At 38.4% G+C, this 26,776-nt stretch overlaps 1 protein-coding gene across 1 annotated transcript in view; it reads right to left on the bottom strand.

Moving 5' to 3' along the window:
* The window catches only part of LOC138023802 (structural maintenance of chromosomes protein 2-like), a 27,558-nt gene extending 1,079 nt beyond the window's left edge, over positions 1-26,479 (bottom strand). The window contains exons 1-32 of the mRNA XM_068870874.1: positions 26,216-26,479; positions 25,157-25,306; positions 24,245-24,367; positions 23,372-23,410; positions 22,691-22,801; positions 22,533-22,577; positions 21,614-21,706; positions 20,748-20,825; positions 19,192-19,254; positions 18,330-18,383; positions 18,112-18,207; positions 15,721-15,910; positions 15,142-15,196; positions 14,282-14,402; positions 13,758-13,816; positions 13,575-13,634; positions 12,379-12,436; positions 12,203-12,283; positions 11,975-12,121; positions 10,704-10,826; positions 10,319-10,400; positions 9,401-9,536; positions 8,469-8,593; positions 7,422-7,507; positions 6,871-6,978; positions 6,148-6,213; positions 5,016-5,093; positions 3,914-3,979; positions 2,754-2,882; positions 1,566-1,766; positions 1,020-1,145; positions 671-822 (exon numbers count right to left, since the gene is read on the bottom strand). Coding sequence (XP_068726975.1) covers positions 671-822; positions 1,020-1,145; positions 1,566-1,766; positions 2,754-2,882; positions 3,914-3,979; positions 5,016-5,093; positions 6,148-6,213; positions 6,871-6,978; positions 7,422-7,507; positions 8,469-8,593; positions 9,401-9,536; positions 10,319-10,400; positions 10,704-10,826; positions 11,975-12,121; positions 12,203-12,283; positions 12,379-12,436; positions 13,575-13,634; positions 13,758-13,816; positions 14,282-14,402; positions 15,142-15,196; positions 15,721-15,910; positions 18,112-18,207; positions 18,330-18,383; positions 19,192-19,254; positions 20,748-20,825; positions 21,614-21,706; positions 22,533-22,577; positions 22,691-22,801; positions 23,372-23,410; positions 24,245-24,367; positions 25,157-25,306; positions 26,216-26,383 — 3,269 coding nt within the window. The 5' untranslated portion in view covers positions 26,384-26,479. The remainder of the gene's footprint in view (positions 1-670; positions 823-1,019; positions 1,146-1,565; positions 1,767-2,753; positions 2,883-3,913; positions 3,980-5,015; positions 5,094-6,147; positions 6,214-6,870; positions 6,979-7,421; positions 7,508-8,468; positions 8,594-9,400; positions 9,537-10,318; positions 10,401-10,703; positions 10,827-11,974; positions 12,122-12,202; positions 12,284-12,378; positions 12,437-13,574; positions 13,635-13,757; positions 13,817-14,281; positions 14,403-15,141; positions 15,197-15,720; positions 15,911-18,111; positions 18,208-18,329; positions 18,384-19,191; positions 19,255-20,747; positions 20,826-21,613; positions 21,707-22,532; positions 22,578-22,690; positions 22,802-23,371; positions 23,411-24,244; positions 24,368-25,156; positions 25,307-26,215) is intronic.
* Positions 26,480-26,776: the final 297 nt, after the last annotated feature.

Raw genomic sequence — 26,776 nt, 5'->3', positions numbered from 1 at the left:
AGCCCAGGCACATCAGGATGAAGAACGAAACAACAGTCTCTCTTTAAGTGCCCCTGTGACCAAAAAATCAATTCTTAGTTTTCTTTGTATTTAAAAACTATGTTAACTAAACACTAAGAAACCAAAGTTATCAGCCTTGATTTCAAAATGACACACGTTTTTTTTGATTGGAATGTTCCTATTTAGAGGTTCATATTACTTACGTTCTTGAGAGAGCTGGGTCGAGGAGAAAATGACGTCTAAGGCTCACAAGTTTAAGAATGCAATGCGAGAGTACGCCGCAGAATTAATATGCAGCGTGCACGGGAGTTTTTGGTTTTCAGACTTTTAAACTCGCGTTTTGGATATATAACAAGCTGCATTCACACACTGAAGTTTTAAGCCACTGAGCTTTTGACGTCACGTTTCCCTGGATCCAACCCTCTGAGGTCCAATCGGTCAGTTTTGAACGTGAGTAATGGCGGACCGTGAAATCCAAAACTTACACTCAAAGTAAAGGTCCTTTGGATAAAAATCAAAGCTCAAAATTTTGCCAGTTAGGTATTAAGCAAACACGCTTCCAAAATCTGAAGAAAAAAAGGAAGTGATTTTTTTTTTTAAATCACAGGGGCACTTTAAACCGAACTTGATATGACAAACTGGTCAGTTCTCTTGTTGATTTAACACAAACCTTTGGCCACCGCTCAGTTCACTAAGACTTTCTTTCCAAACGTTACCAAAGGCAACCTTGACTTCCAGACCATCAAGTTCAGTTTGGCCTTCAGGAGGCGCCAGCTTAGCCGTGGTTCCAGGCAAAAGAGTTGAGAATATCGAGCCAAAGTCCTAACAATTCCAAAACGGAATACAAAAGTGAAACTCAACTGTTGTTGTGCTCCCGACAACAAGAAGAATGGTACAAATAACATCGCTAGACTACCAGCAAGCTCTTGGATTGGGAACTTCCAGATGACACGCGCGCAACTATAACGTCAAAATGACACTCACTACAAAGCTAAGACAAGCGCTTGCAAACACTTTACCTTGTTGACTTTTTTCCAAGCATTTCGAAGCGCCTCGTTTTTCTTCTCGTCAAGTTCTTTAATTACCGAAGCGATCTTCTCTTTGTCGTTCAGAACAATTCGCTTCTTCTTCATAAGATCGTTGTACTAGAGAGGAAATTACACTAAGTGAGATTGGTTTCCAATGGAAAGTTGACCCAGAATTGTTTGCACCCCGTTTTCCCGCGGTAAGCGACGGCTGAATGCACTTGTACTTTGGTCTTCTACGTAAACGTAATCAGGATCAAACTATCACCAAGATCAATAAATCAGTAAATTGATCAATAAATAAATGATCAACAATGGGCTTCTGACTATCATGCAACATTAACTTACGAAAAAAGATCCCAATCACTGTACCACCGTTATGAGGAATCGGGTGCCACCTTCCGCTTCGTTCTCACTTATCGCAGGTGACCAAAAGGTGCCCGGAATCCTAGTCTCAACATTGCTATCACGCATGCGTGGCTGTTGACTACCGAGCTTCTAGCCGATTTTGCACATGACTCACTGAACCATACAACCTACCTTTTCCTCAGCTTTCCCCAGCATATTCATGGCTCTCATATTGACATTTTTACCCAGTTTCTCCTTTGTGTCCTGCAGTTTGGTCAGCCGCCTAGACACTTCCTTCATGTCATTAGCAGCGAAATCATACGCAGTATTTGGCTGACCAAAGAACTGTTTCTCATTACAGATCCACTCGTACTTCTCCAACATCTGCTCAACCTGTTAACAAAGAAAAAGATTTTAAGGACGGTGCCTACTATTGTTATTGTCCATACGTTCTGCGCATCTCGAGATACTCGGTTTCTCTGTCGGTGATGCTTACCAATGCAGTGATATTTTTGCCTGGTTTAAAGTAGACCTTAGTAGTACTCTTGGTATCCAAAAAGAAAATTGGGGGTAACCATGCATTTTTGAGAGATAATTAAGCTTCAATTTGAGAAAGAACGCCATACATTGCTTTGTATTTTAAAGCTTTTTACAAATATTGTTCATGAATTATCTTTAAAAAAATGCGTGGTTACCCCCAATTTTCTTTTTGAATTTCAATATAACACTTGTTAAGATCTACATTTCCCTCATAATCACACACTGGGGCAAAAATATCTTTAATTAGTAGGCACTGTCCTTAAAGTGGTGGCGTTTCTAAATTAACGGTGTCCAAAATTTGGTTTTCTACTATTGCTGTCATAATCTTGCTCAAACACTCCACAACACAATTCTTTGATTGCAACAGACGTCACGGCGGCCATATTGGTGGAAAGAACAATAGCGAAAAAGTCTTTTGGGAATTTGACTCTATTATTATGCAAAACTTGAGCTACGTTTTTCTATCGTTTTGGCAGCAACATGGCCGTCTTAGAGCGGTTTTCAAATGAGTGTCGTAAAACCAAAACCAAAGTAATTACTTTGGTCAATCGAAAAGGACGGAGACAATCCGTTAAACCAATCAAAACTCGAAGTAATTACACGTAGCCGACACAAAGCGCGGGAAAATGTGCACGCGCGAGCCACGATTGGTTTTGGTTTCACTTCTGATCGGTTGAAAAAATGGCGCGATAACTTTGAACCAATCACTGAGTGAAGTAATCATAAACCAAAGCAATTCGCTAATTACTTTCGACACTCAATTGAAAACCGCTCTATCACATGAGTGCAATCAAATAATTCACAAACGAGTACAAACTATCCACCAAATTAAAAACGTACTTTTGTGGCTGCTTCCTTGCTGTCTCGCTGAAACTTGCTGACTTTGTGGTCCATCTCCTTGAGCTCTAGCTGAATACCTTGGCACTGTTTTTGCAGATCTCGCTGCTCGCTGACTTTCTCACTGATTGCCTGTTATTCCAAGGAAAGATAAGGAAAAGAAAAGCCAGCTAAAAGGATTTTGAAAGTTTGTAAAGTGGTGGACATATCTCTGAAAGAACCGGAAAGTGACATTTTTTTGCGGCAAGGCGCTTTGCGCATAAGGTGCGAGCTACCTAGGGGTTCTGGGGGCATGCAAGCAAGGCTGGAGTTGACTCAAATTCTCGTTAAAAAGTAAGAAAAAAAAATACACAAGTAAAAAATAAAACAAACCCCTCAAATATTGGCATCAAAGTACCGGGCATGGAATGGGAAACGTAAACCCTGCAGCTATTGAAAAACCACAACAACAGATTTAAGAATCCCAACTTGTGGATGACCAACAAATTGGCTATCTACAAGCATAGAGAAGTTGAACTGGGAAATGCCCATGCAGAATGTTCCCCGCCGCTGAGAGGTAAGGACTCGATTATTCAAATGGTGTATAGCGTCAAACACTTCAAAACAGAGAACTTAAGCAAGGACGATGACAACCACCAAGACGTCTTCTGAAAATATTAGTTTGCGTTGTTGTGATGATTTCGCAATTATTCCAAGTCGTTCGTTGCCGTAGCCATCATCGTTAAAGTGGCGGACATATCTCTGAAAGCACCGGAAGTGACATTTTTTTGCGCCGCAAGGCGCTTTGCGCCAAAGGTGCGAGCTACCTTCGGGTTCTGGGGGCATATCCTCCCCCCCTCGCCCCTCAGCAAATTTGTAATATGGAACTCTCAGGAATGTTGTTTCCAGTGTTTCTGGAACCTAAGAATCGGTTTCCCAAGCAAGGCTGGAGTTAACTCAAATTCTCCTTAATCCACTAATCACAATCCAACTGATTGGTGATATAATAATTAATTATGTCATCCACCGGAGAAGGCTTTCACCTGGCTTCAAAGAACTGAGGCCAGAATAGGATCTGCCTTCTCAATGTCCTTTGCCCTGATCACTTTGCTTTCAAATTCAAATTTTTGCACAAAAAGAGAAATGAGAAATTAAAGTAGGAGTTTCGCCATTCATCAGCTCACCTCATTGCAGGCTCTGAGAGTCTCCTTCTGTTTGTTTAATTCATCCGCCGCTTCCTGAACTGCTATCTATGACAAAAAAAACGGAGTGTCAAAGAGGCTTTACTTCTAGTAGCGTCGCGAAAGTTTCAAAACGCATAAGGTACTTTCATCGGCCTGTTAAAGGCAGCTGTTTGAGGAAAATCCAAGTATTATGGACTTATCAAGGTTCTTCATGCTGGCCCAGTTGACTTGGAACCTCAATTCGTAAACCACTTTACCGATAACTTGATGGTCACGATTCGACTACTGAGGCTTCTCAAAGCTTTCTTTGTGCTGTCGCTAAAGCTGTTCGCAAAACTGCGACGATGGATGGCAAAATTTCGGTGGTAAAAAAAGAATTGAAGTCTTGGTGCCAACAAACCAGTAATTCTTAACTTAGTCCTCTATTGCTGTCCGTTTCAGACACCAAGGATTCCTCAGAAAGAAACTCCTTGTTTTTTTCGTTTTCTCTTCTTTTTTTTTACGACGCAAGCAGGCAATCCTGTTCTCGCAACTATAATTTCTTATGTTTTGCGATCGAAAACTTTTTGTGGTATAAAAAAAGAAAGATGAAACCAAACTACATTTTCAGCGTTTTCACAAGACACAAAACGCTGATTTATTGATAAGAGCGGTTTTCAATTGAGTGTCGTGACGCAAACAAAAACAAATCACAAAACATAGACCTTATTCATAAATGGCGGTCAATTTATAATTCTTTTGTCGAAGTGCAAATTAGCCTACCAAGCCTCGATACCCTACAGTGAATTGAAAAGAATCCTTGCTCTAAAATGAGGCTTGGTAGGCTAATTTGCACGTACACAAAAGAATTATAAATGTGACCGCCATTTATGAATAAGGTCTATGCAGTTAGTCAAATGAACCGATCACAATTAAAAGTCAAATCCTTCCAGCCGATCCTAAGCGCGGGAAAATGCGAACAGCATAGTAATCATGTGACACTGTGACGTAAGACGTCTAAGCCAACTACGAAGCGCAGCATTGCAAAAGCTAAGGAAATCGCGAAACGAATTCGACACTCAATTGAAATACGCATTTAGGAGTAAAACGCCCAAAGGCATACTTTGGTCTCCTTAGCGTTCTCGATACATTTTGAGACTTCTTCTTCTGCTTTGATCAAAGCGTCATCAATGGCTTTCATCTGCAATGGAAAATTCAGGTGAAAACGAAGTGTTACCCTTCTCTCCAAATTTAGCAGTCCTATCAAAACAGAAATGTTATATATGACGCAAATTTGACAGAAGGTTGATATTTACAGCACTGAACGCTTGGATGTAGCTTTAGGTTTAGTGTTGTGCTGCATGCGGCGGGGAATCAATCTCAACAATTTGTCATTAACTGGTTTACTAGGGTCAACTGATCAGCGATGAAATCAGAAGAAATGAAGCTTTCTAAGCTCAGTTGATACAAAAGTTAATTAAACACATGGTTATGGAGAATTTGATTTTGGAGAGGAACATAAAAGATTACATAGAATCAAACGAAATAAGCTTAAATTAATTAACCTTAACCTTTTTCATAATGGCGGCCCGATAAAATATTCTTTTGCTTTAATGCTGATAAGCCTTTCTAGCTTCGTTGCAATGCGCAAAATTCAAAAGAATATGTTAACCAAAATGAGGCCAGTAGGTCCAATTAACATAAATACAATAGAATATAAAATCGGTCGCCATTTATGAAAGTGATCTATGGTTCTTCAGGAGAGGAAAAACAGAGAACCCTTAACCTTTGACTCCCAGGAGTGATCATCAGGTAAATTCTCCTCACAATTTCAATGAAATGTCATTCAGACAGGTATTGATAACGAAGAATATGATCAGCTTCAGGTGTGATCTTGATGTAAAATTCTCATGACTACCCGACAAAGAACTCAATGGTACTAGTTAGGAGAATGAACGTTTCGATTGTGGGAATGAAGGGTACTGGTTTTCATCTGTGAGGCAGGCATAAACACGAGCCATGTTCGCAAACCTTGTGTCATCTTTACCATTTTGTTCCTTTTGTTAAAACAGAAGACACTGAGTCACAACAAGGTAATGCGCATGCGTATGTTGCCGATGTTTATGCTAATAACTGAAACCAGCCCCAAGTGACGTCACAGAGCAGAGTGGCGCACTTGTAGCCCGGGAAGTTAACAAAAAGGAAGAGTGCTCAGATCATCGCGCAACCTTCCAAGGTTGGATAATAATGCTTACTTGCTGTTCAACAGAAGCCACTTCATTGTTCAGTTCCTCCATTTCTAACTTCATGGCTTCCACTTCCTGCAACGGAAACAAAAAAGTATCAGAAACGACTTCCCTCCTTCCTTAATGAAATTTTATTGAAACGTTGTTATTCTCGCCACCTATTTGTTTGATTTAATTGTTATGAGACAAGGAAAAAGCAAAATGTCGATCGAAATTTAAGCTCAATAAAGGAATGTTCTCAAGTGTTTATTTCCTATAGCTTACAAGCCAAGTTGTGCTTGTACAATAATGTTTTTGTCGAATGGGTAACACCAAATTAAAGCAATCACAGGGTGTCAAGCGAAATAAAGGGCAAAATAAGTACATTGAAGAAAATGGGAAACTTCTTTTTCCAAAAAATACGAATTTTTTTACAAAAAAAAAAACAAAAAAAAGAAAAACAAAGGGATATTATATCAGGCCCCAAATAAAATTACATCCCCTAGAGACTCTCGGAGCTTCCATGGAGCATTGCCCTCAAACGACATGGCTTGAAACACAGCTCTAACCCAAATAACGCAGTTTTAAGGTGGCTCAAGCAAGTTTCAACACTATCAAGGGACCTTGTTATTAGAAGGATTGACACTACCACACCTCATTACGAATCTTACATTGCTGTTAAGTGATAAAGTGTTGAAACTGGTTTGAACCACCTTAAATTGTTTACTGAGAGGAAATATTTCAGCTTATCACCTGTTGTTTAGTTTTCATAGTTTTGGTAGATTCCTCCGCCTTTTTCTTGATCTTGTTCAAATCTTCTTCAGCCTTTTTCAGTTCTTTCTCGTGATGAGCTTTAGCTTGCTGTAGTTAGAAGAATAACTGAGAAAGTAAGGTTGAATTCAGGATTTTGGTAATCCAAAATCTTGAATTCAGGATTTTGGAAGTCCTTACATGTAACTCTAACTCTAAGTCATAACTCTACTGAAACAACTATTGATAGTTAACCTCCCGTAGCCGTCGTCTTGGGTTAAACTCCCTGACAGCGAGAATTGAGCAAATCTCAGGTTGTGTTGAGCACACGAGAACATGACAAACCATTTTTAATTTTATTCCCAAACAACCACACCGTTCATGCCAATTTTATTCCCGCAATGTACTGTAGATACACACTTTCCGTTCCCAACGACTTGGGGTTGTAACGAAATTATTACAATAACGGGAAATAGTATTTTTGTTCAACAAGAGGTACAACCCTATTCGAGACCACCACGCAAAATCAGAGGAAAAAATGATATCAGACCAACCTTCATTTTATTTTCAACATCTTGGCATTTCTCAGTCGCGGCTGCAATTGTCTCTTTTGCTTTAGATATCAGCTCTTGTTGTTCCTCTAGAAAGGCAAAAATTACGTGCAGTTATCCTCATTGGCTAGGACAAGTACTTTTTTTAGTAGTAGCTGGTCTCTTCCCATTTCGCCAGGCCGAAGATGCTTACAGAGTCGAGTGAAAATGCATGCTCTGTCATGTCGTACGGTACCACAGAGATGGACATTCAAGGCCGTAAAAACAGGGTTGTCTGTTGACCGGACAAAATCTTTGTTTCTTTAAAAGCTACAAAACTTTCTAGGCATACGAAGATTACAACAGAGAGACTTCTGGAGCTCGATATAAACCCCACAAAAATTCCGGGTTATTTGAGCTTGGATTGTAATTGTAATCAAGGGGAAAAGGTTGTGTGACTTAAGGCAGAAGGTTATCAAGGTATTTAAAGCAGTTTGGAGTTGTCCCTCCTTTGCACCACTCTATCCTGGTATTCACGATTCCTCTGTCGTTCTGCAAAACTTCAATAGCCCGTTATTTCGGGTCTTTCTGCATGTACCGGAAAGCATTGTATTTTTGGTCACTTGGGACTAGTCTTTATTTGGAGTTGTTTTGTTTTTTGTCTTTTGTTTCTTTTGTTTTACGTAAATTTCTGTGCGACGGTACCTGAAGAAGGAAGTGTTATTTCAACAGAGCCTCATTGAACAGTCTTTGTGTAGCGCTGGCTGAACGGTATTGTTCATAGTCGGCAAAAACATAGCCATGAATGCAAGAGGTAAGAAGAGAAGCATTTTTTTACTTTAGTAAATCACTCTTGAAAATTATGGTGATAAAATGACTGTTGACACCCGTTGTCTTAATTACACATGGTTTAAACTATATAACCGATCCTGTAACTTTTCAGTCCCGCCATTGAAAGATCTTCCTTCCTCTGAGTCCGCTTCAACCCTGATTTAAGCCTCCACTTCTCTTCAATAGTGCGTGCTTTTACGGGATACAGACCTTGCTTGTGTCCGATATACAATTGCTTACCAACTGTTTTCTGGAGAGCTTCAACTTCTTCCAGTTGGTGGTGGTGAGTGCTTTGTTTCAACCGAGCCTGCACAAGTTCTGCTTCGTGGACTTTCAGATCATATTGTTGTTTAACTTGACGAAACCTGACCAAAGACCAAAGAGGTACATCGTAAGGATGAGAAGTCGCGAGTTCGCCATGGAGAACGTGTTCAACTGTCTAAGTTGCACCTAATTGGTCGGGAAGCACACTTGAACTTAAGCCGCATGCACAAATGACATTCATGTTTCGAAATAGAATTATTAGCTACGAGAACGCCACAAATTTGCATATTTAGTGAGCAAAAACAATCGCTTTGCACGCCCTGCACGTGCGTTTTACATTTTGATACATTTCTTTGCCGTTCTCGTCTTGACTACGACGTGAAATGATCAAATTTGAGGTCAAATTGGAGGACGAGAGCACATGACGATGAATTTTCAATTTTCTTTCTAAATATTTACACCGTTCTCATCAATTTTATTCCTGGATTGTGTATTCACACTTTCCAAACCGAGCAACATGGAGTAATCGCAAAATTATTACAGTGACGGAAAATAATATTTTTAGACAACGTTCTCGTAGCCGTCTGGCTCGAATCCTGGCTCGAAGTTTAGGTATCCTCGAATTTGCAACAATGAATTCTCTACATCTTGTGCCAGTCCAATTATAGCGTAGGATACTTTCTCTCATAGTTACTTGTACAACGACAATGACATTAAGTAATCGCCAAAAAACTACGCTAACGCAAAGTTTATATTAATATTCTGAATTAAGTATTCGCTGCCGAAGCTGGTGTCGTTGCCAGTACTTTCTAAGATGTCAAATGTCCTTTTTTACAAAGGGCAGTTGCTTCTCGTAAGGGGATAGTCGTTGAACCTAATCTCGGAAGCCTGAAGCTTATGACTCTTACTTGTCGGCAACTTTTTTGCAACTTTCCAGCTCTTTGACCACGCCTTGCAGTTCAGCTCTCTTTTCTTGTAACATGGCTTGTGCCTCAGTCAATTCCTGCAACTTCACAAGGATGGATGAATGCGATGATCGAGCACCTGAAACGAACGATACACTAAGGATTGTTGAATTGTTTGCTTATAGTGGGGAAAAGTAACCCTCTAAAACAACGATCACATTGTGTTTACAGAGGCCATAGTGGTTGTTGCTCACAGTTAACCATTACTATTCCAGGTGGGTTACTTAAATTACACAGACTGTACTGTATGTAATAGGCCCGCAGAACAAAAAGATGGAAAATAAAAAAGAAAATGAACAAAATGAATTACAAAAAATCCTGGAGACGGATTATAAGAGTGACACACAGGGGGTTAAAGAAGTTCTAAAGACATTTTATATTAGAACTTGAGTATGTATCAAGAATAGTTTCTCTTGACAGCCAAGGAAAATCAAAATCCCAGTGACTGCACTGTAATCTCATTGGCAAGCGTCTTAATGAAAGAACCAAACATAACATGTACAAGCTACTTTTTCCCGTAAATAACCTGTTGTCACAACAATTTCATGTTCACGATAAAATCTCTCTTAGGGAAAATACAGTGCTTTTGTCATGGTAGTGGCTAATAAATGCCTTGTTAGCCAAACAAACCAACAAACACTATACAGACAGCGTTTTGAAGCCACTTCAATAGGCCATTTCCGAGTTCATGTCTGCCTCCTCTTCAAAGCGAGTCTAAGTGCGAAGTTTTTCTACTGAATATTAGTTTTCATTCACATGTAAAGTAGAGCTTATTACCATTACAAAAACTTCGCACTTAGACTCGCTTTGAAGAGGAGGCAGACATGAACTCGGAAATGGCCTATTAGTTGGCGTTCTTACCTCCTGTAGCTGTACCCTGGGGATCGAAGAGATCACCCCCTAATGTCACGGTTCTGGCTTGTACTTTAGGGTCATATGTGACCTGAAAATTAATTAAAATACTGGAATTAAAGTAATGAAGTGATAACTATTAAACTTAAATTTGGAAATACAACTGAAAGAAACAAAGTCGCTCAGGGAACAAGATGAATCCACCTGAAATTCAATTTAGCATACATGTATTAATCGAAGTCTCTCAGTTCAAAATAACCAGCCAGCTTCCAAAGAAAGCAAATCTTGATTTTCATTACAGTCATCCCCATAGACCTATTCAGTCCTCCATTTGCCTTTTCTTAAGATACGGTTGTACAAAAAAAATTTAAATTGACATCAAAATGTTAAGCACCTTTTTGGCGTTGTCCATATTGTCGCAGACAAACGTTGTGCCAAACACATAAGCCATAGCTGCTCTAATTTCGTCATCGTAACCAACAAGGGAAAGAGCTAGATGGACATTGTCTTGACCAACCTGAATCGGAAAAAAGGGCTTAAGTGAATCTGAGAATTTACTTCACTATCATGACAATTACAGTGCACATCTGTACTTTACAGAATCCTTAGCCCTTTTGATTCTGCAGCTGTTAGCTGTTTTTTTTTTTTGCCCCACCCTTGGTTATCAGACCTTTGTTTTCACCAAACAATAATTTAGAATGCATGCAAAAAAAAAAAAAAAAGAAATGAATAAGAATTTACATGTAATGTATTACGTTACTATTACTTCGTTATTCCAAATTGCATTAAGCATTAATAATTCATGAACCTAACAGCCTATCAAGACACAGATAAACCTCACGTGAATGAGCTTTAAACCCAATAAAACACTCCTCATTAGAGTTTTTTTCATAATTAACAATTAGATTATGATCTTGAGATTTCTATGAGGTGACAGTTGGTGAGGCCGAAGGCCGAATCAACTATCACCTCATAGAAATCAAGAGCGAATAATCTAATTGTTTTAGTGGAATTCTTCCTAAAATTTACTTCAAATAACGGTTTCCAATTATTTCTTGACGTATCATTAAACTTTGCGCCTGAAAAAGATCGCTGGGATTGAATTGCCATTTAAAATCTAAGTTGTGCGCACGAGCACGTCAGCCTTTTCAATAATTTTTTGAAAGTCAAGAAAAGGTAAATGTCCTTCATTTAGACTTTTCAGAAATTTAATTACCCATTTGCATCCAAATTTTCCTCCAAAACTTTGGAAAAACGAAAAAAAACATTACATTGTTATTTCCAAGACGACCTCCAGCCACTGCACACTAATGGCTGATAGTGGTCAATGGCTCAGCCAATCAGATTACAGCATTTGCATTAGTATACTAGTAGAATTCTACTAATAAAGAATAGTGATAAGGCCGGGTTTGTTTCCTTTTTTATGCTGATCCTCTGAGAATTTGAACCTTTGTTCGGACTCCTGAGGGACACTTTTTGTGGAATGTATTTAAAGCCATTCAAGAAACTCACCGCATGTTTTTAAAACTGATAAAACAATGTTTCTCGTTTTTTTAAACATAACGTTTCCAAAGAAACTGTAGTGATGTATTGGTGGGTACGCTAGTGATAGAGACCTTAAAAAATTAACTTAAGCACAGTACCGTCGTTATGCTCATAACTCACCAAGCTCTCAGCTCTTTTGACAACATCGTCTGAAAGTGTCCGCGCAGCAATTTTATTCAATGGAATGAAGGTGTAGCGGCGCTTGAGCTTCCCATTGCTTATTAACTTCTTACCAGTGACCTCTGTGTCCACCACAACATTGTACAACTGGAAAAGTACATAAAAAACAATGATTATTGTCCACCTTGTACATATAAAATACACAGACAAGTCTTTGAAGTTTAATACCTTCCCCCCTGCAGTGACTTCAAGACCAGTGGCAGTCGAAACATCCTTGACTTGGATTAGCTGAGCAACAAGACCTTTAACCTACAAAATGCGATAAACAAAACCATCTCTCATCACACCTGCACTAAGTAATTCCCTATAAAAACAGACTACAAAATAACATGTTGTCAACTCACCTTACTCCTATCAAAGTTTGCCTCTGGATCTTTGTATTCAAACTGGAGATTTGGAAATCTAAAACAGCATACATGTACAAAATATAATCATCCTTGTTAATTATAAGTGTGACTCTGATAACCGGCAAGATTAGTGTACACAAATCTTGCTTGCTTGGGACTATGGCCTACACCTGCTCTGTCCTATAATAAATCTCCTCCATTATGCTGTAACCAATAATCCTCAAATGAAATTAGCACAAAGTCCAAGATTGCTGGACATTTGCCCCCCAAATGAATATGACAATCAATATCCAGTCATTCTGACCACATTTCATTTGGACAGTAACCCAAACAGCTCAAATGACACCTGCAAATCTTCACAACAGTACATGTGGGAACTAATTTGCAGTGGTAGCCATTGGGGTTTGTACTGTACTTGCAACACTCGAAAGGATCAAAACTAATTTTTGTGCAGGGATATGAATATTTTGGTGACTACATGTACATGTATCAATTGCATTCACGTGATAACATGGCCATGGTGGTGCCAAAATTTTAGCCCAAGTTTTGCATATAATAATAGAGTCAAATTCCCAAAAGACTTTCTGGCCAGTGTTCTTAATTTCCACCAACATGGCCACCGTGACACCAGGTGCAATCAAAGAATAATTGTAATTATTTAAGTGTCGAAAGTAATTAGTGAATTGCTTTAGTTTTGCATTACATGTACTTCACTCAGTGATTGGTTCAACTCGCACCACTTTTCAACCAATGAGAAGTGAAACCAAAAGCAATTGTGTTTCACACGCACACATTTTCTCGCGCTTTGCGTCGGCTATGTGTAATTACTTCGAGTTTTGATTGGTTTACTGGATTGTCTCCATCCTTTTTGATTGACCAAAGCAATTACTTTGGTTTTGGTTTTACGACACTCGATCGAAACTCGCTCTAATTATTCCAATATTGTTTAAACTGTAGGCAGCTATTGTAGTTTTGAAAGGTACTCAATCTTTGGCTGACTACAGTGTAAGATACCCAGTGTAAGATGTCCATCAATATAATCTTCATTCCTAAAGCCCAGGTGATGCAAATTTGGCATTTCTTAATGATTGACTGGAAAATGTAAGCACACTGATGAATGTCCAATACTTATTACAATAAAGAGCATTCACACTTTTGGGATTCTTGCTATGATCACAAAATTCATCACATACTTTGCTTCAAGAGTTTCCACTTTAGTCCTCAGTTCCGACACCTCAGCTTCCAATTGTCTCCTGCAATAATAAGAAATTCCCAAATTTACACTCTACTGATTGAAACTTGCCCCAAAGCTATCAATAAGATGACAATAGAAATAACTCAAACATCCACGTCATCTTCATCATTCCTGTAAGTACCTTTCAGCTGTAAGTTTTTCTTCTTTTCCTTCCTCATAATTAAGTTTCTTCAATTCACCCTGAGGAGAAAGTTCACTTAACATAAATTACAAAATTAATTATAGAATGACCTAACACTAGATCAAAAGATAAAATGATAATGAGCTCCTTTTCTGCCATTAGATGGGTTATTGACCAAGCGTGAGGTCAAGATGGCTGGAAATTGACCAAGTCCTTTTTTTTGCGTGTTTATGGACCGTGAAGAAGTCAAGGTCCATAAGCACGCAAAGAAAGAACAAGGCCAATATCCAGCCATCTTGACCGAACAAGCTTGGTCAATAAAGGATTTATTATGACTTAAAACATCAAAAAATGAGCTTTGATCTTGCGGGACCAAGCAAGAAATCCCGAGCAGGCAGTATCGCTCCATCTTGCCCCCTCACGTAGCTAATCATAGCGTGTGATTTGGTTCATCTCGCCCACTCACAGAGCTAGTCATAATATAATAAAGTTACATAAAATCATCAGTGATTCAACCAATGTACCTCAAGCTTGGCTTTACTCTTTTCAATTGTATCAAAGATATCCTTGTCCTTCTTGTAACTTTTCTCTGTGTTTTTCAGTTCAGACTGTTTTTTCTTTAGTTCTGACTGTGCATGTTTTAATCTAAAAGAACAAGTGTTACAAAGGTACCCCAAGTTGTGATCTGGTTCATCTCATTACAAGTCTAAACAAGCACTGTAGAATACTGTTTATGTATCTAATCAACAAATGAAATGATAAATGAAAGGACACCCTTTCACCCCTAAACCGGCCATACTTACTATTTTACTCTGTCTAACGCCAGACTATTTTACTTGTCAATGGGGAACCCCCAGGAGTCAGTGGGTTAAACTGTGCATGTGAAATCAAGTGAAGCTATTATCCTCGCAGTTATGAGTGCAATTTTAGCAATTGCGTAGAGATAAGCTTGAAAAATTCAGGACTTGTGGTCACAGGCTCAAACCCTGTTGAAGTCCAGAATTTTTCGGGCTTCTCTACACAATTGCTAAAATTGCGTTCTTGACCATTATGTTCGTATGAAGGTGCAGGGATGGTGCAGTGGTGAGAGCATTCACCTCCCACCAATGTGGCCCGAGTTTGATTCTCAGACTTAGCGTCACACAGTATGCATATGTGGGTTCAGTTTGTTGGTTCTCTACTCTGCTCTGAGAGGTTTTTCACTGGGTACTCCGGTTTTCCCCTTTCTTCAAAAAGCATCCTATGATTTCATATGTGTTGATATTATTTGATTTCACTTTATAGCGTCCCCAATTAGTGCTCCAGCACTAGAAGACCAGATGCTTAAATAAAGTTCCTTTCCTTTCATAAAAACAATGATGTCTACATCATGAGCACTACTTACTTCATTTGAGCCTGCTTGGATTCAGTCTCAGCAGTGCTTATTTCATTCTTACAACCTGCAAATAAAAAATACACGTACACAAAGGTGTATAAAAGAGGGATCTTTAAGAGGTTGCAGCATGTTCTTTTCCATTTGACAATTACTTGTACATTTGTATAGTAATTCATTCCATATTTTCAGCATACATGTAACAAAACCAACATGCTAATTTGAGTTTTTTTTTTTTTTTTAAAATTAAAGCAATATTGCTGAGACAACACTCAACACACTTTTGTGTCACATACTGTAATAATACAGTACATGTACATGTATACTGTGACATCATGTTTTTCCTTAATCTTTTTGGTAGCACATTTCCCACCTGTGGCCGGTTGCTTGAAGCCTGGTTTGCGCTAACCGTTGGTTGAGAGGTGTCAAAACCTACAGGTTTCCAAGGTATTCAACGCTGGTTAGCGCTAACCATGCTTTGAGCAACCAGGGCCACGTCATAATGCATATGGTTGGTCATTGTCCAATCAATGGTAGTTATTTCAAGCACAGTGTGTAATAATATTGAATAAGAATGTTTTGTCAACTCACTCATGATCTGGTCTGCAAGAGTCTTATCCTCCCCTCCTTCATTGCTTGATAATCCCGCAGATACTGCATGAAAGTGATCTTGAGCTGCTTTCACTGCATTAGTGTCTTCTTGGCTTTTCTCTTCAAGCTTCACAAGAAGGTCACTCAACTTTTTTAGCTCTTTTTCCTTATTCTGGAGTTGAGATTGATCCTTGAAAAAAAAAAAAAAAGCCCAAGAAATTAAAAAAAGAAGAAGAAACCCAGAAACATCCTCTGCAGCTCTTACAGAAGGCATTGCCATCATCAGTAGCCTGGAATGCCTGGCAGCAAGGTGCATAAAGTTAATTTTTCTTTCTTGAAAGAAAAAAACATAAAGGAACTCAATAAGTGTCTAGTAATTATAGTGCTGGAGCACTATTTGGGGACACTGTAAACTGAAATCAACAATTAAGGCAAGTCAAGTAAAATGTTGGTTTTGAGGAGACTCCTGCATGTTAAGGCATGGTTCACTTGGTTATAATTTATTACAAAGTAAAATTTCAAACATAGGCACACATTGCGTACATGTGGTAATGCAGTAACACAGCACTTTATTCCATATTGTTAACTGAGCTGCGTTAATAAAAGGGAATCGAGAAACATTGGCTTACAGGCTGACATGTTGATCATTTTCAAGTTCGCTTACAACTTCTCTTTCACCACAAGTTTAAGCGTGCACTCTGAGCATCTGACAGCTTTCTAATACAAAAGTTCACTGAAGTTTCTCCCTCTCCAGTGGGGTTAGTATCTGGATGGGTGACCTTTTAAAAATATACAACTTTGTAACAGAAACAGTCATTACATGTATATAGGACCAAAAATTCTATTTTAAAGCTCAAAAATGTGAACTAAGCAAGGTGCAGATTTTGTTAGCCTGCTTTAGGCAAAACAAAATCAATATTAATGCAAAAGTAAATAAATATTGATACACAGTTTTTAGGAAGAGTAGAAGGAAGTTTTCAGGACGGTTGATCAGGAATAAAATATTTTTGCCATCAGCATCAAAATTTGCGACGTGAAAACAACATTAATTTTGAACTGAGAATAAAAAAAGTTACCATCAGCGAAAAATATTTTGGGAGATTTTTGCTGCGTTCAATTTTTCTATTGTACTTTTGCCTGCACAACTAAATTGCAAAACCGAAAGTGGCCAATTTTAGGGCTCATTTTGTTGAAACTCAAGCACACTTCATGCTTCTAACAGACCTGTTTATTTTCGTGACTTATGCACGCATTGCGGGCCTACTGGCACCACGGACACTCTAACTTACATGTACACTCTTACAACCCGGTGACATAGTGTGTAGTGTGTAGTACACTTACAGTGCACGACTACAAAAAGGAAGCTGTAGTTCAATCTTATTAAAACTTGGTATGTATCCTATTTTAAGCATCCTCAATTGCATAGAATGTTCACAACATTCAAATTCAGGTCACGTGACTTGTAGTTGGATGCCAAGGAACATCCCTTCACAATGGGGAGTACTAAATGAAATTTCAGCTGCTTTGTTTTGGTAGTAATCTCTTACTATTTGGACACTACATGCATAAATTACGAATTACAGGTCAATTACAATTATTTGTCACATAATTAACTAAACGGAAATAGGTCACGTGACTTCAGAAAAAGCAGTATTTCTCCTCATTTAAATTACAAATGTCACCATACAAAGCAGAACATAAAATGATTCACATAAATTATTTCTGCTTATTTATTTGTTGCCAAATAATTATTAAGGTTTTCAAAAATATGAGGCAGAACTTCCCCCCATTTTAGAAAACTCAATTTTCCAATGTCACAGGGCATGTGGTACTGACAAGCATTGTCATTTGACAAACACGGTCATATGAAAAAAACTTGTCAGTGATCAATAAATTGAACAACACAATAATTTTTTTAACTCATTAAAAGTTAGAATACTGTAGGTGTTCCTAAATTCCCTGTGGGGTGTCCTTTATGGTGGCTCAGTCACACCTTAACTAGCCTGAGGAAGAAAAAACCAGAGGCTACCCAGAGACAAACCTCTTCTGGCCGATATAATGCACCCTATGATTGGCTAATAGCAGCTAAGCACTGGGGCATTATTCTCCTATAATGCCCACGGGCCAATTATGGACTATGCAAATTTATATCATTAGTATTATTTTTCTTCTTTAGAACCATTCTGTTAGCCATATAATAAACAACTTAATAACCTTGGCTGTTCCGTTGTTACAGCAAAATCTCCAACCTGCTGTAATCTCATTTACTGTAATGACCTCACTCTCAGTTATTATGTACCATAGTTATTAAATACTTCAATTTTGGGAGAAACAGTGAGTGGGTTATTTGCATCTCACACACTGAAAAATGAACATCACCACTTCACTTACATCATGTATGTTCTTCTCCAGTGTCCTTTTGTTTTTCTTCTCAGCTGCCAATGACTCTTTCGCATGTTTTAGATCAGAGTTTGCTTTAACATCAATCTGCCCAAAATAAATAGAAATGACATAGCATGGCCTAAGCAGTACACCATCCTGGCTCTAAATACATGTACATGTATCATCTTGTAGATAATTTAAGCACATTAACAGTGACAACAATTTACCTTGGAAAGACTGTCAAACTTTTTCTCCAACCTTGCTATTGTTTCTCCTGATTCCTGATTGAGACAAGTGATGCAACAGAAGAACAATTTTATACATGTAAGTGTAATAACAACAACACAATAGTAATAATAACAATGATGATGATGGTTCAACTAAGGAATCTGAACAACCTTGCACACACACATACATGTATGGTCAGCAAGCTCTACTTATAGAGGATGTTTGCCGCGTTTCCATAGCCTCATCTAAACACGAGGGTGAGTCGGGAGAATTTTCCGACAGCTATGCAAACGTTGAGGGTTTGCATAACTGTCAAAAATTCTCCCAACTTCCCTGAGTGTTTAGATGAAGCTTGGAAACAGTGCATGGAAAAAAGTCCTCTATTGCTTTTATAAAAACATGCCTCAAAGATAATTCAACAAACGAAGGAAAATGCTGGTTTTTTACTTCTTGATTGAAACAGATTTTCTTGATACATGCTCATATTTCCTACCATCCAATCAAAACGTGCGTCTGACAATACATAACCAATCAAGATTCGTGTGATGTCACAGCTGTGTCTCCATACTCTCATCTACATGACGATTGTAAGCACAGCTATTGACCAATGAGAGTGTGCATACTATCCTAATTATTTTAAAAAAGAGAGTATCAATGAAGTCACTAAAAAGCTTGTAACACAATGCGTAGAAAAGTACGTAGCACACTTACATGTACATGTACATGTAAAACCCTATGATGCTGAGAGCTAATGACAAACCCTGGCACACACAAGAAAGGAAATTAACCCTAACGGTTATTGGAATTTCAAATGTCTCCCAAGACCTCTGGATAATCAAAGTTCACTCATCTGTAACTTACGAGGCTCTTTTTCTTCTCTAATTCAGCAATTACAGTACTGAGTTCCTTCATCTTTCCTTCAATCTGGATAAGTGAGATGTGGAAAAATAGTTCTCTTTAATAACGACCAAAGGACTGATGACCATGACTGTGCAAATTATGCACAATGCATTAATATAAGCTTTGCAGGTACATGTACTGTACAGTTCTGAAATTTGCCATCAATAGTACAATCTTCAGGACCACGCTTTAATTTTGTCAAGCGCTGGAGAGAGAAGGACAAGTTTTGTTCCAGCCTACATGTACATGTACATTACAGCCTCAACAACTTTTTTTTTTCATAATTATTTTCCAAAACTAAATTTGGGTGGATGTCAATCGCATGTTTCCATGACAATTGCCCTGTTTACTTGGCAGCAGTTGAATTCCTTATGGAAACATTTGATTGACGTCCACCCAAATTTAGTTTTGAAAAATGAAAAAAAGTTGTTATGGGGCGAATGTAATACTATCAGCTTAACGTCAATGTCCAATGTGACACTATTATCCCAGCTGAGGCAGTGATTGGATACAAAGCAAGCATTATTACTGTATTTCATTTATTTTATAATAATATTATTGTTCTGTTGGTCAGGCTCGAGTTCGGCCTAGTGAGGTGTTATACAAAAATTTAATTAGAAGAAAGGTACACTACATACATACATTCGTGCAGGGCTTTTAAACCTCATTTGACTCCTCAGAGTGAGACTTTATAGATTTTGGACGGGGGGGGGGGGGGGGGGGGGGGGGGGGAGCACAGTTCAGGGATCAATAGACCTAATCGGCTAACTCAATGTTGTACCCAATTCAAATCTCCCGGGACTAAGATTCTTTGTGTAAGGTATTTGCATGATAATGTAGCATTCATATTTAAATGATATGGAAATACCTGGAACAAAACGTTTCATTCCCAAAGGGTTTGAATTGGGTACAACATTGAGTTAGCCGATTAGGTCTATGGGTTAACAACGTCTAGATCTACATTGTAGTAGAGACTATGCACCCTTTAACTCATTGACTCCTTGGAGTGAGATTACTCTGTCTAATGCCAGACGATTTTACTCATCAATGGGGATTGGGGGAGGAAGGGAGGGGGAAGGGAGGGGGGGGGGAAGGAGGGGGGGGGAAGGGGAGGGGGGTGGCCAGTTCAGGAGTCAATGGGTTAATAAATAATTAATTTTATTTTGAAGTTGATAGCCAGATTGAGTAGAGTAACCAACGCTACATGTATGAACGAGAGGCTTAACAACCCTTTTCTCTTGGGTTGTTTCAGGGCATGCCATTTTTAGAAGAACACTCCCAAATGTCACATTTCAAATTTAAAGCAAAATTGATGATTGTTTAGAAACGTTCATGTTGTCACTGTCCAAATGAGTTTTAATTAATCTTAGGTTTGAAATGATCTGTCTTTAATTTTTTAACTAGAAAAAGTAGCTGACTTCTCTGAGTAAAGTAGCCAATGCTTTTCCTCATTTGTCGCTACAGTGTATACTTATTGGTTATGTAAATGTTAGTTAATAATTTTTCTTTGCAGTTACCTCCTCATATCTTTCCTGTAGCTTTTTTATGCTATCATTCATCTCTTCCAGCTCCGTTGCAGACCTTTTCTGCACCTCCTAAAATTAAATTAAACTCATGTAGCCAATTAATTAGCAGTGTAAGCTTGTGGACATTGAGTGTCAAAACTCCTCTTTGCAAAACGAATCCAAGAAATGTCAGAAGAGACGATTTGTCATTAGAGCATGTACACTGCACTTACAGCTGTAGTACAAGTATAGCACGTTGAAGAGCAACGTGACAGACTTCAAAAGGAGCCCCTAATTGGGTCCCTCTAACTCTTTTTGCACTGCCTGAACATTAGGGGGCTCATTGCTGGATGTATTGGGGGTAAGAATGGGGCAATAATTTGCCAGCCACAGACTAATGTCCTGGCTAAAGGAATTAAATGTAGCGATAAAATCACAGGTCATTGGACTTGAACTTCCCATGCACAAAATTAAACTATTTCCTACTGCATTGCAGCAGTTACTGAAGATAGAACACAGATGATTTTAATGCAAATCCATTGGTCTACAGACAATTTGATGTTTATTTTCTATCCAATTAACAATCAATGCTAAAAAAGAAACAAGGTACTAGTACAAATGTATCTTGGGTCATTTCTTCAAGTGAATTTGCTTCACTATGTGAAGCAATGAATTTCTCCAAATACGTGTGGACAACCAAGTGAAACAAAAATACAGTACATTGTACATGATCAACAAGGCAGCAACTTGCAGTGACAGGTTTGGTTAAAATACACTGCTTAGCTTTGCTTTTTAAAAATTTAATTGTCACTTATTTGTAGCGCATTCTTTTACTGTTATGAAAAAAAAGTAATTGCAAGAAGTCATTGGGTTATTACCTCAGCCATCACAAACTGGTAAGCTACGTACAAGCGAGAAAGATGTTCAACTTCTCTCATGACCTTCTGGTATTCAAGGTAAGAAGCTCTTTCCTGTAATAATGAAAGTTCTTTGTTATAAATCCCCATTTTTTAAGGTTGACACCAATGATTGGATATACAGTACCACTCAAAAGTACATGTAAGTTACCAGTCTTGTCTTGTTTCTCACGAGACGAGTCTCATCTCTAGAGACAAGACACTTGTCTAGAGCTAGAGAGGAGACTCTTGTCTCGCGAGAATCACTGAAGGGGCAAGATTGGCATAAATTTTAATAGAAGTCCAACAGCCACACAAATGCTCACAAATTTAAACAACAAAACGACACTCTTGTAGAGAGTGAAACAAGAATCAAAATTACAGTACAAAACTGTTAAAACTGAAAAATCATGTCAATTGAGTAACGTTTTGTGTTTTTACTGTTGTGGCGTTGTAAACAGATCTCTGAGAAATTCTAGAATTATCAATTCGCCTAAGTCACCGTATGAAATACAGGGAAATTCGGATAGTTTGTGATTTTGCTATGATTTGATTGAATTAATACTAAAAAAATAGCAATCTAATAAGCAAAAATGCAGGACAAAAATTCTGACGTACAAAGATCTGAAAGAATAGTTCTAACATACATGTAACAGACACCTAAATATTAATAATATCCCACACTCCATAAACAAGGGCCAGGCACACACAAGCATCAGACTGTCATTTGCTGTTTCACAACACACGACCATGCTTTACCCTGCATGTAAATCTTTCTGTTGAAGGGTGGAGGGCTTTTATGTTCCATAAAGTTGACTTGTTCATTTCAACCACAGAATTTTTTAATTATTAACAGCTACAGTACTCTAGTAATGTTATTGGTCAATACCACATCAAATACCTCTTTAAGCTTTGTAAGAGTGGGAGTTATTTCCTCAGCTAGAATCTGTTACGAAAAAGAAGCAAAACAGAAAAAAATAATGACAAAATTCATCCGAGGCCTGCCGTATGAAAAATTATTCCTCTGTCATGATTGGCATTTTAATTTTCTTTAGTTACCGTTTCAATCTCTTGCAGTTTGAAGTCTTTTTTCTCAATGGTACGTTGTGCAGACTGTTTTTTACTTTCATACATTCGCGTACCTGCTGCTTCTTCAATCATGGACAAAATCTAAAAGCATTCAATGAACTTCATGTTACTTGAGTACAAAACAATTTTTACCATTAACTTTGTTGAAGTATGTGTACAGTGTGAAGGATGTTAATACATGGCACCTACATGTAAATGTACGGTGTATGACATGCTTCTAAACATTCATTTACTAAGGAATTTAAGAGTAACCACCTTTCTTACAATACATGTACTTGCATCAGAATGCCACCTTGCGATGGGTCTGTTCTACATGTACATGTACATGTAACAGTAAGTACATCTACCTGAACATAGTTTAAAATGCTCAGTTCCCGTCTCAGTTTCAGTCTCATCTACGTGTAATGCAGTGGTAAAGCACACCAATAATTAACTTACCGATACATGTAACACGCACAATGTTGGTTTGACAGTCACTATTACTTAAAAAATTTACAACATTTCAACCAAACAAAAAGTTTAGAAATTATAAGAGACCTTCAGAATCATTTTTAGTAGAGAGCATGATTGTACTGTGCATGCTACCACCATATCATGACCTGAGTTAATGTTCAACTAAAAATAAATTATTTCTCTTGACTTGATATGCACCTCAGGAGGCTTCATGTTGAGCACTTTGGTGATCCTTCCCTGAAAGGACACAAAAAAACAAAAACAGTTACTCTGAAAGATGTTTTTAATAATGTTAACAACTGCCTCGCAAAGTGGAGGTTGGATTACTGAGACATCCAGAAGCTTCCACTACTGGCAGCCAGCTCCCAGATCGAGGCCGCTCCCATGGCTGGCAAATCCAGGCAACCCAGCCATGAGCCCCCACTTGGAAGGAGAAAACAGGCACCTGTCACAGTAATAAAACAGTAGAAAGAAAGGGAGGGACAGGGGAGGGGAGACAGCCTCCAAGAAGTCCCCACACTCAGGAAAACGCTAACGCTCAGAAAACGCTGAGTAAAAGCCAACAAAACTGCTACAACGCCCCATGGACCAAGAACACGAAGAATCCTGGCGCGTGCGCATATCTAACAAACCACTGACCACGAAGGTAAAACTTGTGCTCCTAGTTGTTACATGTAACTCCATTAAATTGCATTTAACTGCATACAATCTGAAAAGCAACTTAATTTCTACCAGTTACCGGTAATACCATTCTCGTCACCAGAGCCTCGGGTCGACCCAAGGCTCTGGGAAACTCTGCGTAGCAGAACATGCGCCGTAGGGTTCTTACAGTAAAAAATTGGCTATTTGAACCTTACGGCGCCTGCTCACTCCTCGTGCTAACATGAATCCACCAATTAGAGACGCTTTTGATTGTTTTTCACGAAAACCAATGAGAAGACACTTTGTTTCAGGGTTCCCCAGAGCTCTTCTCTTCCTCGGTCAAGAGAAGAGCTCTGGGGTCGAGATTGCGGTAATACATGTAACATCTGTCTGACAATTATTAATACATGTAATAATACTCAGACCAACCTGCATAATAAGAAAGTGAGGGTTGTTTACATTAAGCTGAACAGAACGGAACAAGTCTTGGACTCTTGTGTTGTTTGCATTGCATCCATTAATTAGGTACTTGTTCCTACCACCAATTACTACCTGGAATAAAACAAATGCACCTTGTTACATGTAATTCTATTAGAAACCATAATTTCATGAATAGAAAGATAACAATACAAACTCAAGTATAATTTAAACACAAATGAAAACTTGATACCTCATTGTTAAACTGTAGGGGAAAAGAATATCCAGAACATGCTTGTACAAGTACATGAATGAGTATAGCACAGAACTTAACAGCTGTCAAACTTACCGGTAATGCCAATTATTTGTGTAATTACAGGTATTACACATGTAAAACATATTGGAGAGTACATGTACGATATGTTTTGTAATGGAATACGAGGAAACGAAGGAAATTACAGCATCTTAGAGATCATCCAGTTACATGTAAATCCACCTACTATGATCTGTTTTCTCAGATTAAGAAATCCTTTCCCCATTCACCTAACACTTGTTCATAATCTCTAGGGAATGTTAGTGTATTAGACCACACACTATTTGCAAAGAGTTAATTAAGCACACAGTTTCTGGTGTTGCAGTTTGGCAAAGGGTACCAATGTAAGTACGAACTTTCTTGGGGAAGAGGAGGAAAGCGACAGAAGTATAGGGATGGAAGGAGAGAAGGACCAAAGGAACTCAGGATGCAAAGCACCACAGGCAAGGCCCTAAAGCAAAGGACTTTTAAAATCCCTCACACATACATGTACTGTTCACTATTGGTCACACTGCCACCAGCATTGACTTGATCTTAATTTTGCCAAAATTCCACTTAGCTTTGACAAAAAAAGTCTTGCTTGAAATTGTTTGCATGTTTTCAACTCTCACCTGTCTAGAAACTGTGATCTCGTCAAAGGTCTCATATCCCAATGGGCTCTGTTTCTTGTCAGTATTATCAAATGTAATTGTCACAGTGGCTTTAGTAACTCCTGCCTGCCCACCTTTGTACACAAGCTCTTGCAAACTGCTTGCTCTAACCTACATAAAATTACATAAATTTTAGTTGTATGTCAAAGGAAATGGAGTAATTTCCATAAATAAGTTGCTATTTTCCAGCACACAAAATGTATGATACTGTACTATTCACCCCTAAGGTGATATAATTACTACTGGCTCATATGTTGCTTTGATACACACACATAAGGATCTTGTCGCTTCGTGAATCAAACCAACAACAATCTCAACAGTCAACAATGGCCTGTATGGCAACGCAATTCGTCAGAACTCCATTAAACGTACAGCCTACTGTAGGTATGATATCTGTTTACAAACATTGCTTTTGTTATTCAAATGTGTTATAACAAAAGGCCTTTGTTTCAACAGCTAATAGGGCTCTGGTTAGCACAGTAATGACAATGCGTGACGTCAACAATACCTTCACTGTATATGGCGGCAGCTCTGATGTGAAAAAAATGTTAGGGGCAAGTTACAACAACAATCATCCAAAACAGACACTGGAGTGGGTCAGCTAAAAATCCAGTCACAAAATGCTTCAGCAGGAGTGGTGAAACCATGCCGTCATTTCCAGATCCTAGTTCAAGCCACCCTCGGCTTCAAAACGAGTCTAAGTCTAATGCAATTTTCTATTATTTTTTAATTTACTCATCCCGCGCGTATTATGAATTAAAACTACGTATTTATTTCATATAAATACGTGCAGTATATAGACTCGCTTCAAAAAAGAGAGTGAAGTTTATTGGAAAACTTATTTTAAGTTGACATTTCGCAAAGAATGATGTTTCTCGATCTCTTGCACGCCGCTGCTATGGCTTCAACTTGAAATGGCTTTCGTTGTCGTCATTTCATCTAGGTTTTGCTCAAACGAAAATTTGTATAACTACGAGTTGAACAACAAGAAAGTACTTTACGTTGCTTTACTGAGCTTACCTGGGATAAATTCGAAATTCCAAGCAAAAAACAAATCGAGTCCAGTATGTTCGATTTTCCGCTACCATTCAACCCAGTGATGGCGTTAAACTGCGGATCGAATCCGGAAACAGTCGTTCTCTGTGCGTAGGATTTAAATCCGTCTATAACTACCTGCTTAATGTACATTTCGAAAATTCGAAAATATTCAAAACATAACAAGCGCTCGACAGCAGTTACAATTTTTTTGGAAAATGGCGCTCAAGCTTCGCGCCAGACAATCTTCCCAAGATACAGTGCACGCCCAAAAGATGGTCCCAGCTTACTCACGTCCAAGCTTTGTTTGTATTTCACTGGAAATGACTGCGGTACGAGAGTACTATGGCGTTTTTAGTGTCAAAATTCAAACATGCGATTCAAACGTTCAATTCGGCAATTCAAGCCTTCAGTTTGGCAATTCAGACATTCAGTTCGGCAATTGCAACCTTCAGTTCGGCAACTCCAACCTTCAAAATTCAAGCATGCATGCCATTCAAACTTTCACTGATTCGACAATTCACTCACATATTCAATTGAATTCAA

The sequence above is a fragment of the Montipora capricornis genome, chromosome 11, assembly GCF_036669925.1.
Source record: "Montipora capricornis isolate CH-2021 chromosome 11, ASM3666992v2, whole genome shotgun sequence".
Classification (NCBI taxonomy): domain Eukaryota; kingdom Metazoa; phylum Cnidaria; class Anthozoa; order Scleractinia; family Acroporidae; genus Montipora; species Montipora capricornis.
This window is presented reverse-complemented; position numbering and strand designations above follow the sequence as displayed.